This window comes from Argopecten irradians, chromosome 5 (assembly GCF_041381155.1).
Source record: "Argopecten irradians isolate NY chromosome 5, Ai_NY, whole genome shotgun sequence".
NCBI classification, from domain to species: Eukaryota; Metazoa; Mollusca; class Bivalvia; order Pectinida; family Pectinidae; genus Argopecten; species Argopecten irradians.
Genome location: NC_091138.1, coordinates 36,588,889 through 36,607,381, shown reverse-complemented (window position 1 = coordinate 36,607,381; position 18,493 = coordinate 36,588,889). Strand labels below are relative to the sequence as shown.

At 35.2% G+C, this 18,493-nt stretch overlaps 1 protein-coding gene across 1 annotated transcript; it reads left to right on the top strand.

The window, feature by feature from the left end:
* Positions 1-700: 700 nt before the first annotated feature.
* On the top strand, positions 701-16,230 carry LOC138323694 (forkhead box protein K2-like). Its single transcript, XM_069268484.1, has 8 exons — positions 701-1,124; positions 3,076-3,270; positions 5,594-5,894; positions 6,252-6,445; positions 6,897-7,099; positions 7,526-7,714; positions 9,069-9,370; positions 11,229-16,230. The coding sequence occupies exons 1-8, from the start codon at positions 766-768 to the stop codon at positions 11,355-11,357; spliced, it is 1,872 nt and encodes a 623-aa protein (XP_069124585.1). The 5' UTR covers positions 701-765; the 3' UTR covers positions 11,358-16,230.
* Positions 16,231-18,493: the final 2,263 nt, after the last annotated feature.

Here is an 18,493-nt window from a genome sequence, read left to right as displayed (position 1 = left end):
GGTATTCCCTATACGAGTACACATCCCTAATGGTATTCCGTATACGAGTAGATAACAGTTACATCCCTAATGGTATTTCACATACGAGTAGTTATACATCCCTAATGGTATTCCGTGTATATATATATTTGTTATGATTATGATACGACAGATACCTGCTGAATAGTTAAATGGGTCAAAGAAGGCATGTTTCTATTTTAATCATTACTTTAGCTGTTAAATTTATGCAAGTTATATTGTATAAATATACACATCCCCGATATTAGGTCATAAATTATGTTGACCTAGAAACCAAATTATAGGCCTACACATGTAGGTCTAAACGGAGACTCGTCCGAGCATGTAATGACGTGAAAAGGAAATGCTGTACTCCATCTACGTAAATGTTTACATTGAGTTGAATAATAAAACCAACAAAAATACAGTAAACTTTTCAAACACTTGTCTTTTATCAATTAGTCTCTAAATGCCAATGAAAAGGAAGGTTAGCAAAAGTAAAATCCTTCATAGAACTGCGGGATATATTTTACATTTCTATTTATTATTTTCAAAATTATCGTTCTACTAATTTATTTTGATTCGAAGTCATCAAGGCACGTATGTTTGCTTGAGTGTTTTCCACTGCGAATCTACCTCGTTCTCACCAGACCATAAAATAATTTCATCGCGGTGCACTGTGGGAAAATTTGTGATGTAAACACCCAGGGACGAGGTACGTTGTTTTTCCTCTACGATCTGCCATTTTGGAGCGTTGGACGCCTCGTGATGTCTGCTGTGCAACAGCCTTCGGACAATGACGCTTGGGCATTGTTAGCCCTTAAGTCTGCACCGGCAAGTCCTGCAAGAGTAGGATGGACCCCAGAACCAAAAGAACCTGCAATTGCTCGATTGGAAGGAAGAGACTTTGAATATTTGATGCGGCAAGCTCGCGTCACGATAGGTCGGAATAGCAGTAAAGGAGAGGTAGACGTAAACATGGGACATTCGAGCTTCATTTCCAGAGTTCATTTAGAAATTTGCTATGAACATCCTAATTTTTTCATGAGATGTGGAGGTAAAAATGGTATATTTATTGACGGAATATTTCAAAGGAAAGGAGCACCCCCTCTGCAACTGCCAAGGACGTAAGTAGCGTGGTGGATTGTTATCAAAACAATGTCACTCCCCGTATGAGGGCCCCCGGTTTCTCTCTTGTGTCTATACCATTTTTTTGCCGGTACTACGACATAAACGACTTAATTATCTAGGCGTCGAATACTAATTATGGGTGAAGAATCGAAATTACATACATTTGTTTGTGACATTTTGTGCAATTTCATTATTATTAGCATTTTTATGTTACCATGTGCTCGAATAAACATGGCGGCTATGTAAACAAAATGGCTGCTTTATTTTGTTTATGTTTTCTACGTATTTCATATTTCTAATTTAAAAAATACACTCTCCCGAGGCATTTTACATCTGGTATTCGCTATTTATGCACATGATTGTGTATGGCATTTGAAATTCATCTATTCGTTCTGCAGGACACATCACACAATTTTAAATAAATTAGAGTTCTTTATTAACAGGAAGACAAGTCAGACCGGCGAAATGGCCTGTTGTGTTTGCAAGCTGTACACATGTACTGGTAGAAATAAAGTATTACAAGGCTCATTACTAGAAATAATTATGACGATTTTGCATTTGTTTACAACAGGTTTTTCCATGGATATATGGGCTAAAGTCTGATCATTGTCTGGACATGATTTTTATTAAATATTAATTTTAGCTCAACGGCTAAATACGGTATAGTCATATAAAAGAATATTTACATGTTAGGGAAACAAAGGTCTTGTGTTATTTTAAAGAGGACAGTGTTACAGATAATGTAACATAATTATATTAGCTACAGCACTAGATTTGTGTAAAAATGATTAATTGTAAGACTATTTTTTTTTTAATTTTTCAAATAAATTACATTGTATATTATATATACATAATTGTTTATATCAGTTATAAGATGCTGAGACAGTATACTACAGGCCCAATTTCTCGAAAAACAAACTTAAGTAATTTTTTTTTAATTCTAAAGCAAATTTATAATATTAACTCATTTTTAACATAGAGTGCATAACAGAAAATGGGACCTGATTTTATATTATGGTTATCAGGGTTTTTCCTATTGATACACATTTCTCATTTTTTCTCCTGACATTTAAAACTATTTTATAACTGGATCATAATCATGATAATAAAGCTGGTAAATTACTGTTGCGTGGATGAAACAAAGATAAAGGCAGCCACCAACTCACCATTGGTGATCATGTTTAAAAACTTGGATTACACAAATAAACCAGCCAAGAATAAAATGTCTGTGTAAGAACGCTGTTAATTATTTAAAATTTTAAAGTAAAAAAACAGTAGGCATGAACCGGTTGATCATTTTTGTCTTTATGATGATCATGAAAAGTGAAGGGAGGTGACCTTATCTAAATTTAAAAAGTCAATGTTACACACTATATGTTTGGAAACAAACTTTTGGCAGCAACACACATGTATCACTGTTTTAACAAGAAACATGCATTACTAACAGCTGACACAAATGATGCTCTGGGTTTTATAAGTAACTAAATCAGCTTTTTTATACTCACTTAAACAAAGAAAATTAATGAGTAGAATTATTACTGTGACAGTGTATTTGATGTTTCAGGTCAAAATCATGACTATAAATTAGGGTAGATTTCAACTTAATTTACTTGAAAATTCTGGTACCAAATAGATAACTTGATGAACATGTACCCCTTTAATTATATTCTGAATATCTTCATGGACACATTCATTAATTGTACATTAAGTAAAGTTCAGTGTTTCATTTTTGCCTCTGACTGTCATGACTTTTGAACTATGACAATGTATAGGTGAGATAGAAGATATTTGTCAGTATGCCAGGAGAAATGTTCGTGTCATTGATATTTTGGGTAATTTTTCATGTTTCTTCGATATTAATGATGTGATGCTTATTATGCCAATCTACATTTTGCAATTAATTTACCAAATTTATAATTGTTATTTTCCTTTTGTTCTTCCATACAGATGTGTGCTGCGGTTCCCAAGTACAAATATTAGAATAGCATTTCAGGCACTTGTTGAAGACAATGTGCCTGCACCGCCACCACCACAACCAGAATCTCCACCTAAGAAAAAGAATTTGCCTCCATTGAAAATAAATATCCCTGAGTCAGTGGAGCATGCATTTAGTCCCTGTCCATCACCTACTGGAACAATAAGGTATTTACTGGCAGTAATGTCTCATCTTCAGGGGTTTCAATATCAGGCGGTACCCGGTGCTTTTTGTTGGTTGAACCTGGCTGTGGTACCGCCTGATTTGGGCTAAATTACATTAGATAGCATACAGATGGTATAGAAAAGTACCCCCTGAAATTGCAATTGTACCGCCTCTCCTGAAAGATAATGAAACCACTGCATCTTCATGGGAGTGATATAACATACTAATTATAATAAAGATTTCATTATTGATTTGAAGGCATCAAAATCATAATGAGGTAAAAATGGTATATGGTAAACCTAGTACATTAATAATCTGAAATAAAAGGCCAAAATAAATTCAAAGTAAAATCAAAATTTATTTCTAAGGTATCAACAGTAAGCTGAATGCCATGAGACATGAAATTCAGCTTAATTATTTGAAATTGGCAGACCATTTACAGATATTTTTAGCCCACCATCATCAGATGGTAGGCTATGGCAGACAATTTACAGATATTTTTAGCCCACCATCATCAGATAGTAGGCTATTCAAATCGTCTTTCGTCCGTGGTCCATCCGTCCGTCCGTCCGTCCGTTAACAATTCTTGTTACCGCTATTTCTCAGAAAGTACAAAAGGGATCTTTTTCAAATTTCATATGTAGGTTCCCCTAGGGCCCTAGTTGTGCATATTGCAATTTGAGACTGATCGGTCAACAAGATGGCCGACCGGTGGCCATCTTGGATTTTGATTGTTAAAGTTTGTTACCGCTATTTCTCAGAAAGTCGTGAAGGGATCTTTCTCAAATTTTATTTGTAGGTTCCCCTAGGGCCTCAGTTGTGCATATTGCAATTTGAGACTGATCGGTCAACAAGATGGCCGACGGGCGGCCATCTTGGATTTTGATAGTTAAAGTTTGTTACCGCTATTTCTCAGAAAGTACTGAAGGGATCTTTTTCAAATTTGTATGTAGGTTCCCCTAGGGCCCTAGTTGTGCATATTGCAATTTTAAACTGATCGGTCAACAAGATGGCCGACCGGTGGCCATCTTGGATTTTGATAGTTAAAGTTTGTTACTGCTATTTCTCAGAAAGTGCTGAAGGGATCTTTCTCAAATTTCATATGTAGGTTCTCCTAGGGCCCTAGTTGTGCATAATGCAATTTGAGACTGATCGGTCAACAAGATGGCCGACCGGCGGCCATCTAGGATTTTGATAGTTAAAGTTTGTTATACCGCTAATTCTCATAAAGTACTGAAGGGATCTTTCTCAAATTTCATATGTAGGTTCTCCGAGGGCCTTAGTTGTGCATATAGCAATTTGAGACTGATGGGTCAACAAGATGGCCGACCGGCTGCCATCTTGGATTTTGGTAGTTGAAGTTTGTTACCACTATTTCTTAGAAAGTATTGAAGAGATCTCTCTCAAATTCCATAAGTAGGTTTCCCTTAGCCCCTAGTTGGGCATAAAGATTTTGGGACTGATAGGTCAACAAGATGGCCGACAGCCAGCTTCTTGGATTTAGATAACTAAAGTTTGTTACCGCTATTTCTCAGAAAGTACTGAAGGGATCATTCTCAAATTTCACAAGTAGCTTCCCCTAGGGCCTTAGTTGTGCATATTGCATTTATCGGTCAACAAGATGGCCACCTGGCCGCCATCTTGGATTTTGATAGTTACCGCTATTTGTCAGAAATCACTGAAGGGATATCTCTCAAATTCCATGCATAGGTTCCCCTTGGGCCCTAGTTGTGCATAGTACCTTTTGGACTAGTCTGTCAACAAGATGGCCAAGCGGCCACCATCTTGGATTTCACCACTGTTTCTCAGAAAGTAATGAAGCGATCTGTATTAAATTTCATATGTAGTATGTTTGAAAAAGTTTGAAAAGCAGGGAAAAGATCCCTCTTTCCATTATCAAACATAGATCATTCTTTGGTGGACGCCAAGATCCCTCTGTGATCTCTTGTTCTTGATAATGATCATTTGTCTGCCATGTGTGAAATTTTGCACTTAACTGTGTGTCAATAAGCAAATTTTCAGTAGCTCATTAATACATCCACTATTATACATGTGACAATTCTGAAGAGGTATTTTGTAAAATTTATTTTCAGTGATTTGAGTGATAGATAGATAGAGAGGAAAATATTATCAAGTCAAATGCAGAAAAAGTACTTAACAAGTGCAAATACGTCTTGGAAAACTATTACTTGGAATATTTACGATGGTACAATTCATGTTTATTGTTCATTCCAGTGCTGCTAATTCGTCGGTGCAAATACGTCTTGGAAAACTATTAATTGGAATATTTACGATGGTACAGTTCATGTTTATTGTTCATTCCAGTGCTGCTAATTCGTGTCCCACAAGTCCTCGAGGAGGCGCTAGACCAAGCTTTGTTGCTGATATTCAGATGGCAGCATTGAGTGCACAAGCTAACCCCAGAGAAGAGAGAGATAGTATCCCCACCCCCACAGATAGTGCTAGCAGTAGCCCGAGGGACGACTCCAAACCGCCTTACTCATACGCCCAGTTAATTGTACAAGCTATCACCTCGGCACAAGACAAACAGTTAACACTCAGTGGCATTTATGCGTATATTACAAAAAATTATCCTTATTACCGAACAGCGGATAAAGGATGGCAGGTTAGATTTACTTCTAAAATTTTCTTAACGAGTAAAGGTTTTTTTTCCACCAAGACAAAAACTATTAAAAATGAGTCGCGGTTCATGTTTTTCAAAAGTTTTTTTTTTAAGAATCCTGCTTTCTTTCAGTTTGGGGAAATGCCAAGATACTTCATTGATAAATCTAAGTACTGAATTCCAACAGAAAAGGATTTTAAGATGTTCTAATGATATTTCTTATAATAGTATCGTTAGAATACAGTAGTTACGTAGTAGCAAACATCTTTAGTAGTTCAATCACTTAGAAATGACAAAGTGTTGTTGAAAGTGAAGATCAAGGTTATTTCTTTTAAACGATTTATTGTCTTCTCTTTTCAGAATTCAATTAGACACAACCTATCACTCAATAGATATTTTGTAAAAGTTCCCCGATCACAAGAGGAACCTGGTAAAGGATCCTTCTGGCGAATCGACCCAGCTTCAGAAGCTAAACTTACAGCACAAGCATTCAGGAGACGGCGGCAGAGGGGCGTGCCTTGTTTCAGAACACCATTTGGTGGATTGTCTACCAGGTAAATAAACCGAACATATTTATATAAAATTTCATTTGCAATATTCCTCCTTATTTGATATGATAATACCTTATAGACATTCAATCATTTTAAAAATTAAAACGTTCTTTTTTAACAACTTGTCAGCTTGAATTGGTTACCATGGAAGATTGTTTCTGGTACTTGAAGAATCATTGCAGGAATCGTGCTTAAATGCTAATGGCAGAATCTCATTGTTCTTGTGAGGTTTAGGAGACGGGAAAGGAAACATTTGTAGTTTGTCTGGTAATAAAAGGTTATTATTTTAAAAAAATGCACATGCTTTCATGCTTGTATTGCTATCCATCAAGTGTTGATAGGGATGAGAAATACTTTGGAAAATACACTTTTCTAGAGAAAAAAACTTTTGTGTTCAATATTAAAATAATTTACTTAAGACAAATAAATCATGTTTGTTTGTATTTGTATGTAGGTCAGCACCAGCCTCACCGAGTCACATGGCAGGTAATTTCACGCCTGACAGTATGTCTAGAGAGGGCAGTCCTATACCTGAAGGTCCAAATGAAGGAGACATTCATCCGGCTGGTACCATAGTCACACACCCACAGATACTGGCAGCTCAGGCCGCTGCTGACCTTTGTAGGATTAGTCAGTCAGCACCTAGCTCACCAGGAGGTCAGTAGATCTCATGTCTAGACTACTACATTATTTGTCTAATGTGAACTGGTAATACTTCATATATATGTAAAGCTGGTAATAATGTTTGCATTAAAAAAACACTTCACAAATATATGTCTTCAGTCATTACAAGCAATACAGTCAAACCTGTCTATAAAGACAAGCCAAGGGATAAATGGTTTCTATAACCAAGTGGTCTCTATACACAGGTGGTCTTTATTCAGAGGTTTTACTGTACCTGCTTTTTAACTGGAGTTCTGAAATGATGGGATAAGGCTTCAAATTATTGTTTGTCATATCAAAGGACATAATGTATATGCATTGTGGTAAAATTGTTATGCAAGTTCTGTTCATTGTATGATGAAGGGTTTGGAATATGCAATTAGGAACTATTCATTGAACTAAAATTCTTTTTCTTTTCAGTTAACATAACAACAACTTTAAGTTCATCAGGTACTTCAGCAGTTCATCAGTTACCAACCATGATTACAAAGCCAAAAGTGATAGTAACTAATGCCACACAGCTTGTCCTCAACGGCCCTGCGGGTCATACAAACAGCGGGCTTACCAATGGCACACATATGGAAATCAAGAAGGAACACGGCACACTAGGTATTACACTACAACCAATATAAAATCTTGCATGAGAAGCTACAGCTATAAATATTCTTTAAATATATGTTAAACAAACTCCATAATGTATCTATAAATGATATATCAATTTTTTTGTTGAGAGTTTGATGAATTTCTTATTTCACAGATACAAGCATAATGTTTAGTATTATTGAAGTTGTAAGAGAAAGCTTATTTTAGTATTGATCAGTGAAAAAAGGTTGGGATGTGATGTTTACGTATTGAAACAGAGACAAATGTAAGACATTTATGTTAATTTGACATGGAATTCCCAGAAATGCCAAAGCTGTTTAGCTGTTATACGCATTAACCTTTTACTGTCATCAGTAAATGGCAGTCATACATTTTGAACAATCTTAATCCAGAAATGTCAATGATTTCAAAACATCAAGAAGGCTATATTCGTAATATTTAACTTTAAGCATGCTGAGATGAACAGAAGGGTTACCAAGTCTGGTAGTGTATATGAATTTGACCTTCATAGAATGAATGACGTATTCCTTGGCTTGTGTAATATTTGATGACTTTTGCATTCTCATCATTGAAGACCAACGGTTGATTACACTATGATATGCAACACTTGCATGGGTCAGCTCAGCCTAAGATCTTGCTTTGACGATATTGCTCTATAAATCAAAATAAATCAAAATAAGAACTCTTTAGGTTTGGATGGGATCGTCTCCATTGGATACATTTGGCGATAAAACATGTCACTGTCAGCAAATCATACATGTCTTATTGAGTCAGAAACAAGAACTAAATAACCCTGGTGTCATATGTATATAACCAACTCTTTGAATAGCATGCAGTCTGTGTCAATAGAGATTACAACACAGTAATCAATTTAATTGTAATTTATATTGTGTGTCTTTCGTAAAGTGTATACAACTTAAATCTGATTTGCTAAAACTCAACTGAAAAATGTGATGGAATTGTCAAAATAAGATGGTTTTTTGGCTGAGCTGTCCCATTGGTAATAAGTGCAGTTCTCAGACGACACAAATTTATTTCAAATAAAGTACTTTTCTTTGGCTTCATTCAACGTCTGTTTTCAAATTTAAAATAAATTGTACTATAGTCCCAGAGACATGCAACTGAGCATTAAAATATCCTGACTGGTGAAACAGTGCCTTTGGCCTTCAAACAAGGTTTGAATAACTTTTACCTTTAGTTGAAGTCGTGTGGTCATAAGCTGAAATCTCAAAAACCATAATGGACCAGGCTTGATATTAGGCCAATTAGGTGCTTGCTGTAACAAAATTCTGTTTGACATTTAGTTCACAGTATTCTGTTTGACATTTATTGTTTTGATAAAACATTGTTTTCTTTGCAGATAAAATTCAAGCTGTTGTGACGGCTGGGGGCCAAGCAACAATAAAACCTCTCACATTAGTGCGTAATACCACTGCTTCCATACCTGGCTTGACGAGTCAGCAGCAGCAGCAGCTATCGTCCTTGGCAACACACCAGGGCAACGGGTTGCCAACTACAGCCATTTTGTCACAGCCAACAATCAGCACCTTCTCAACGGTTCAGCGTCCTGGCATTGCTATCATCCCTCAGACCGGTATGCAGCTAGTGACAACCACAGCCTCTCAGCAACAGCAGGCAGCATTGTCACAGCCGCAGCTTTTGGTAAGTACAATAAGACAAACTGTCTATAGGTTTAGTAGGGGCTACACGTGTCGAAAGGCATTTAAACATCTTGATTCCATAGTCAAAAGTACCAGGTCTGTGTTCAGTTTGGTTTTACTTATGAAGACTAGGGTGCTATTAATTACCTACTAGGATAAAAAGAATAAGGCTTTCTACATGAACTTTTATAAATTGTTGTTGTTTATAATCTAAATCAAACCATAGCTTGTTGTTCATCAATCATTCTCTCATAACTTTAACTCCAACATCAACTCAAACAGTGCAATACTATATACATGTATAGAGCTAACTCCAACATCAACTCACCAAAAACAGTGCAATACTATATACATGTACAGAGGACTCCACATAATCGAATAACAGTTATTTGAATATTTCGGTTATTTGCATAAAATTCTGCGGTCCCGATTTTTTCCTTCTTTATCTTTGTTTTTCAACTCTGTGCATTTGCATAGACTTTTACATGATGTGCATTTGCATAGACTTTTACATGACCTCTGGTTATTTGAATAAAATATTTGGGAAATTCTAAAAATAAAATCGAATATTTTTCAATTTTGCAATACATTTTAAGCGAAATTCGCCGACATAAGTTTCAAGATACTTCGCTTTTACTAGAAATCATCATGGTGACAGATAAACGTTATCGTATGGCTTGTTATTTTATGCATGAATCTGCGAAGGTATTCGACGCTGTTACGATTAACATCAGCAGCGGTTGATCATAACTTTAGTATAATCACTGACTCAAACATCTAATTAAAGCATTTGCACTTTCAAATAAGTTTATTTATTAACGTAACGTACCTTAGTTCGCGATCGGTTGGAGAAACTATGCTTCCTTACAACAATCGCCATTCATGAGTAGTCTCGTTCAACCAGAGTCTTTTTGACTACGACAGACATGTGCGAATCATGCGTCTCGTTGAACGAGACATGAAAGCATGCAAAGTCAGCGTGCAATGACTACCGCAAGTTTCGTACAGTGTGTAGGATACAAAAGATACTTTGTTTCATTGCTACTTGAATATGCATTAATTTCTGAAATGTTATCAAGCTATTCGCCGTATAGATCAACAATACAGAGAGAATTCTCAAAACACATTTAGGTCCAGTGAACGCATGGCTTCATCACCTGCCGCCATTTTTGAATTCATACACATGTGTAAAAACAACACTACTAGTTGATCGGCACTTTGAAGTTTAATCACGATCGTAAGTTCATTTTGCCAGGCAAACGTACGTAAATTTGTTTATTAGACCTATTTAGGTTCAGAATTGTAGACACAAATTCAATCCTGTTTAGTTATTGCATTTGATATCAATCGTTTAGCTGTTTCTCAAATATTCACGTGTCGATCTAACGTAAACAAGAATCTAATATTGGAATATTTTTTGTTATTAAACAATTAAAATTGATTTACAACTTCGAAAATAATAACTTGTTGTTCGTTTTAAGTGTAAATAATTTAATACATATGTGTGAGGTCAAACAAGGTGCAAAATGTCATCTCTGCCTATTCAAATACTCCGGTTATTTGCATATTTTCTTCTGGAAATTGACTTATTCAATTAAGCGGAATCCTGTGTATAGAGGTAACTCCAACATCAACTCACCAAAAACGGTGCAATACTATATACATGTATAGAGGTTTGCTCTCATCTCACCACCCTTCATGCTAAGCTGAAGGAAGGAATAATTCAAATAAATATTTGCAAGCCTTTGAGTAAGATAAGTAAGATATCCAAAAATATTGTGGGATAAGATTATGTATCACTGAATTAATGATTTCAAATATTTTTAGAAGTCAACTTATCCAAATTGTTTTCTCATTAGGTTACCACATTGTCCAACGTACCAGTTTCGATGGCATCTAAGCGACCATTAGAAGACTACCAAGAGCAAGATGGAGTGGAAAAAGAGGCAAAAAGTGTGAAACTTGAGGTGAAAGAGGAGCCAGAGTAAGAGAGAGAGTAACAACTTAGTAAAGTTCATCTGGATAATAGCCCATTGGGAGTGACTTGCAATGAACTCGTATTAGTTTAATGAAATAATTTTCTGAGTATCGTCCTTTTGAATACATCCTTTCTGTTTCAAAACATTTAATACTATTGTTTTCTAGAACCTTAAATTCAGCAATTGATCATTCAAGAATTTTCTTTGAATTCAAAAAATTGTTTTAAATGGTTATGTTGTATGTATAGGATTTTAAATTAAACAAATCTTGCGATAACTTCACAGTTTATCCTGTATCAGGGTGTTTCATTTGCAAATAACTTAGTACAGTGTTCAAAGTGAATCAAATTTCTTTTCTCCAACTGATGTATTAAGTGTTTGAATAGTAGATCTTTGTAAAATTTCTACTTCTAGGTATATAACTTTTTAATACTGAATACCTGCAGGCCCATGTAGTTACTACTGTCTGTACAAGTCTCAAAATTGATCATATTAATTTAGGAAATTAAGGGTGTTTTATCGTGACTATCTGTGAATGATAATTATTACTTCGGGGTCCATCATAAACAATACTTACCTGCTGTTCAACACATGAGAGAAAATGGTTAAGAATAATTAGAATTGCATAATAAACCAAGGACAATGTCGGTTCTATTATCTGTTCAGTTACAATACAGTCATTTTCTCTCTTCACTGTTAGCTGCACAGAGGTGTCATACTGAACAAACCAATATCTAATGATGATATGAATATATACAATGTGATTCATGATCAGGGCAAATCATTCATCAATCATAGTCACACATTCATTTTGTTTACCTTCTCACATTGAACTTCTGCCATTTAGATGAGTTTCTTCCTGTGCTATGTAGAATTTAGCCCTTGTGATGGCCATGTGTGGGTTTGGCCATTTCAAAATCGCTCTTTAGGGATAGTTGGGGTATTTCAAAATTATTTAGGATGGACAGTATTGCAATGAGTGGGAAAGTTGAGGTTTTCCAGAAATATTTGTACGGGGTGGTAGAGTGAGTATTCATGTCTTCAAAGGTCCTAGGAATAAGTTATAAATTATCTATATTGATACTGATAAGAAAACCCCAATGTAAAGTATTTCTTGTACCTGGTATGAGAATTGTTGAAAAAAATCTAAATACAAAATCAGCAATTTAAACCCTTCTTTTTCATCCATGGATAAATGAAATGATAAATAAAAAAAATAAGAATATGTACATGGTAAGTGGTCATTAATTGTCATACATGCGCGACCTTAAGCTGGCAAGAAGTATAAAGAAGTACCAATGCAAATTTTAATACATGGCTTTTGCTGATTGTATCATTTTGATTGCTAGATGTTTTGTAATAATATCACCCATGATTGAGATTTATAGCTCTGAAAATGGCCATTTTTAGAAACTGTTTGGTAGATATCAAGAGCTTCAGTATAATCAGAGCTAGAGCTGCGAGGCTTGTATTCTGAGATTCCATCATGAAATCATATTTTGGCACTGAACTTCACCAAAACATCAAATGTTTACATGTTCATACATCTTAACCACCCCACAGGTTATTCTAAAAAAAGTCCATATTTGATTGATTGTAACACTGTCTCTCAATACCTTCTCTCCAAGACAATTTCAAAGGAGGATTGTTTTTCCATTCAGCGTATATGCATTACAACTCAATTTATCAAAGTACAATATATCATTATTCTGTGAATACAAAGAGATGTGCAGATCAAGAAAAGAAAATTAGGGCATATTTATATATAAAGATAGGTAAATAATCAATGTGAAAAGTCCACTGAAATCAAAGTATCATATTTAGTGAAACTCAGGATAAATACTTTATGAAACTCTCTTTAATTAAAAGTAGAAATTGGGATAAACTTGGTGTTATCGTGAAATCAAATATCTGTATTTGTTGCAGCAGGCAAGATACTGTCAACTGTGATGTTCAATGAAATATGTTTGTAAATGAATGTTTGATGGCTATTTTCATTTATAATTAATAATAGATGAAGGACTTTGTTATCTAGAACTTGAAATCATGATGAAGCTAAGTTGTCAGTATTTATTCAACTTTAGTGTTGGATGGAGATTGAAATGAATCGTGATTTCTCATTTTATATGAAATCATGGTTAGAGCTGTAAGTACTATATTAATCTATTGGATAGTTAATATTGTTTAAACATAATGTCAGGTTTTTTTTTCATCTTTTTGTTTAGTTTTAATTAATATAATACCGTCTGACGGAGGCAGAAATCAGGTTTCTTCATTGTAGATCATCTCTCTCCCCCTCTGTGTATTAATTGTATGATAAATGCCCTGGTATTTTAATTTTGTCTTAATAAATACTTCTGCTAATTATGTAAATAAAATATGTTGTCTTTTTACTGAAGGGAATCTTCTTAAGCATACAATTCATGTGTTAGGAAAAAGAAATTGTGTATTTAAATTGTGTGTATAGCTTTTGCGATATTGTGATGTACAACTTTCATGTATGATACATAGTTATGGTGTTGCAACACAAAAGACAATGTTTTGAAAAGAAAGTTTACAAATTGTGTACTTGAAAAGTGGAATTAAAAAAATGGATGTCAGATTAAATCTGAAGCAGGTGTTGAAAAATCAGAAGAATCACGTTTTAATTTTTCAAGAAAGTTTTGCTAGACATATAATTATCACAGAGAAAGTTGTACAAGTTAAACTTAGATTTAATGCTACTGAAAACATATTTTTAAAATGTTTAGTTAAATACATGTAAATGTTATTGAATATTAAAATATATATATTTATATATATATTGAATGTCCTGAGTTATTGTTACCTGCAATAAACAGAGATATTCTTCAAAATTAAGAACCCCGTGAGTATATATATTTATATATATGTATAATATTGTCAAAATAGTGCTTCTTGTTGAATATTTGTTTGGATACCAATTTTTCTTTGTGATGTGTGGATGAGATTTTTGAAGTCTGAGTGCACTTGTTTTGTTTTTACATAGAATTTATCCTTTTTCTTTTTACGAAAGAAAATGTTATGTTCTTGATTTCATTTTATTTCATGTAGTCCTCTTCCATCCGCCGTTTTTTTTTTTTAAATAATTACACATACTTGTATCTTGTTCATTTAAAACAAAAATAAAAAGATACAAGTTTTGCAGGCAGCTCACAGCAAATTGTTTCTTATCTAATACATATTTAGATTGTTTGCCTTTTTTAAGATTCAGCTGTATAAATGGAAGGTATTTTCTCTCTTACCAACTTCATTTTTGGGGAACCTATATTTGTCATTAAATCATTATAAGCCAGATTGTTTAAGAATTTGGAAAGAAATATGGAGAATTTCTATTGTCAGGATGTTAGGCATTTATTATATTAATTTTGACAAATCCTGCTCCTAGCTTTATAGAATTTTGATGAATTTAATATTGCAATATACTTGTATCATGTTCCACAAATAGTTTGTGCCCTGAAAGACTTTTGCATTAATTGTTATAAGAATTACCAGTATTTATATCTTTTAAGCTGAAAATTGCTTTGGCATTTTCTTGGGAAGGTGTAAAATTCTTAAATCTCTTGTATAGGATTAATAATGTAAAGTACCGTATAAATTCAAAGCATTAGTATATTATACTGACAATGGCAGCTAGGGACAGGTAGCATTACAGAATAAATAAGATAGGAGAATTGTCAAGGAAAGATTGAATTCTTCAAATATCGCGATTCAGCACATTTTTCACATAACACTTGACACACCCAAATTTTTTGTTCCTGTCTGTTATATGTGTGCGTGGGAATGTGTGTGAAAGGTAAGAGACATTTTAGATGCATGAAAACATACTACATATTTCAGTTGTCTCTCTGTTGAATATACATTATTATATGTATGTTGGTCATTTCTTTCTTGAGAAATACCATTATGTTATATTTAGGGTTTTTATATATATAGAAATCCCTAAAGAATGTTTTAGTAACATTGACTGTCTATATTTTAACTCGGTGGTTACCTCCTTTTAGGGTACATTGTATATACCAGGTATGATTTCAAGAAAAAAAAAACACTGTATCTTGACAGATTAGAGAAAATGGAGCTAAAGTTGTATAAGGGATGTCATTTTTTTGAGTACTTCATCACCAGATGGTGGAAATGTCCAAATGCTCTTAGTCCATGGTTAATGAATTTGTTGTTAAATGTTTCATGTTCTATATCTTAAGAAATGCTGGAAAGATATCTTTGTTTTACGACATAATGTATGTAGATTTCCTTTGTGCCTATCAACAGCTGTGCTCAAATAGATGAACAGTTTTCTTGCTACCAGGTGTTTAATAAATGAATTAAAGTTAGAGGGGAATGGAGGGATGAGGAGGGGGATTTCCTTTTTCTGATATTACATACTTCAAGTGATAGGCTGGCACTAAGTTTCTGTAAGATTTAAAAACTTTTTGAAGCGCAGTATTTTGTGACACCTTGCTTGCTCCTAATGTATATTGTATGTTTCGGTCTGTCTTGATACAATGTTGATGCTTTCCAGCACACGAAACTAGCTGCACTATAAGGTAAAACACAAAGGGAAGAGCTGTAAATAGGAAGCCGACCCGTCCTGTATTTATTGTCGTTGGTGTGCCAGTAGAAAACAGTTTTGTTGGTTCCGTTTATATCTGGTGTATTTTGTAGAGAAGCACCTCCTTATGAAAAATTATCTGTACATTTCGCTTATTTTCGGTCGCTCGTCACTCATGATTTCATGTGTACATTATACATGGATGTAACTGTCCGTGACTTGTTTCAGTGTAGCATGTTTTCTATACAGATGACTTTGTCCGTTACTTCTGCCAGGATCTCTTGGCATGTGTAATAAACATGTTGTTTTAATCCACTCCATTTGTTGGGTCATCAATTTTCTAACACAAGTTACACTGTAATGTTCTTATGTATTTATTTTGTGAAGATATTTATTGGATAAGGTGGTACTCCCATCATGACATTCATACATCAATTACAGTGTACCATGTGCTCTACAGATTATTAGCTCACCTGGTCTGAAGGACCGAGGTGAGCTTATGGGATACCGCAGCGTCCGTCGTCCGTCGTTCGCCGTCCATCCTCCGTCAACAATCAACTTCTTCTCCATAACCGCTGGTCGGATTTCAACAAAATTTGACTGGTAGCATCCTTATGGGCTACTAATTGAAAATTGTACAAATGATGGGGCTGATCCTCCGGGGGCCTGAGGGGCGGGGCAAAAAGGGGTTAATTTGGCTATTTCCATATAAACGACTTCTTCTCTGAAACCAAGCATGGGATAGCACCCATAATGCAATGGTAGCATCCTTATAGGATGGGGATTCAAAATTGTACAAATGATGGGGCTGACCCCCCGGGGCCAGAGGGGCGGGGTCAATTTGGCTATTTCCATAAAACGACTTCTTCTCTGAAACTAAGCATGGATAGCACCCTTAATGCAATGGTAGCATCGTTATAGGGTGGGGATTCAAAATTGTACAAATGATGGGCTGACCCCCCGGGGGCCTGAGGGGCGGGTCAAAGGGGCAATTTGGCTATTTCCATATAAACGACTTCTTCTCTGAAACCAAGCATGGTATAGCACCCTTAATGCAATGGTAGCATTCTTATAGGGTGGGGGATTCAAAATTGTACAAATGATGGGCCTGACCCCCCGGGGGCCTGAGGGGCGGGGTCAAAAGGGGCAATTTGGCTATTTTCATATAAACGACTTCTTCTCTGAAACTAAGTGTGGTATAGCACCCATAATGCAATGGTAGCATCGTTATAGGGTGGGGATTCAAATTGTGCAAATGATAGGGCTGACCCCCCGGGGGCCTGAGGGGCGGGGTCAAAAGGGGTCAATTTGGCTATTTCCATATAAATGACTTCTTCTCTGCAAATTAGCATGGTATAGCACCCATAATGCAATGGTAGCATCCTTATAGGGTGGGGATTCAAAATTGTGCAAATGATAGGGCTGACCCCCGGGGGCCTGAGGGGCGGGGTCAAAAGTGGTCAATTTCCATATAAATGACTGCAACTTAACATGGGATTACGCTCATAATGCAATGGTTACATCCTTATAGGGTTTGGATTCAAAATTTTGCAAATGATGGGGCTGAACCCCCGGGGGCCCGATGGGTGGGGTCAAAAGGGGTTTATTTAGCTATTTCCATATAAACGACTTCTTCTCTGCAACTAAGAATGGAAGAGCACTTATAATGCAATGGTAGCATCCTTATAGGGTTGGGATTTGAAATTGTACAAATGATAGGGCTGACCCCCAGGGCCTTAGACGGCAATAGATGCGAGGTCAAAAAGGTCAATTAGGCTACTACTTTCATATAAATTACTTTGTCTCTGAACCTATGTATTGGATAGCATATTTGTATGGTATCAATAGCATCATTGTATGGTTGTGATTCAAAATTAAACTTTGGGAGTCAATTTTGCTTATTTTTCCAATTGTCAGAGACTCAGAGTCTTGTGATAATTACTAACAAAAAACCAGGTGAGCGATATAGGCCCTCTGGGCCTCTTGTCACCATCTACATTTTGTCTCATCTTTAAAAGATGTGGAATGGAAGATTGACATCAACATTTACAGACGGGTGTGATACCTGAATGGAAGTATAAGAAATGGAAAGAATTAGAAAAGGCCCCATGTCCATGCAATATATAAGCAGAAAAACATATATATACGTGTAATATATGTTTCTGAGATGTATATATGTTTCTGATATTAGGCGGCGTATTTGTGATAAATTTTATCTAATCCATTCACCAGATTGGTGCATGCAATATCTATAGGATGAATTTTTTAACCTTTCTTTCCCTATCAAATACACATGGAACTTTCTGAATTAAACTTTCTAAGTTTCATGTTTAATGAAGGCATAATAAAAGAAAAGAAAAATTGCATCTGCATGTAAGTTATCTTTTCAGAACGTTATTTGTTTTTACGGGCTCGTTGAAAAGTTCCATACTAAACATTGGTCGGGCTGGAAAGGCCTTGCAATGATGAAAATGCTCTTAATCAATTAGATTTAAAATATAAAAGTGAGTCAATCTTAAATTAATAACTGAAAAACATACATACAGGTATATACTAATTTCAATGCAAATTTGGATTA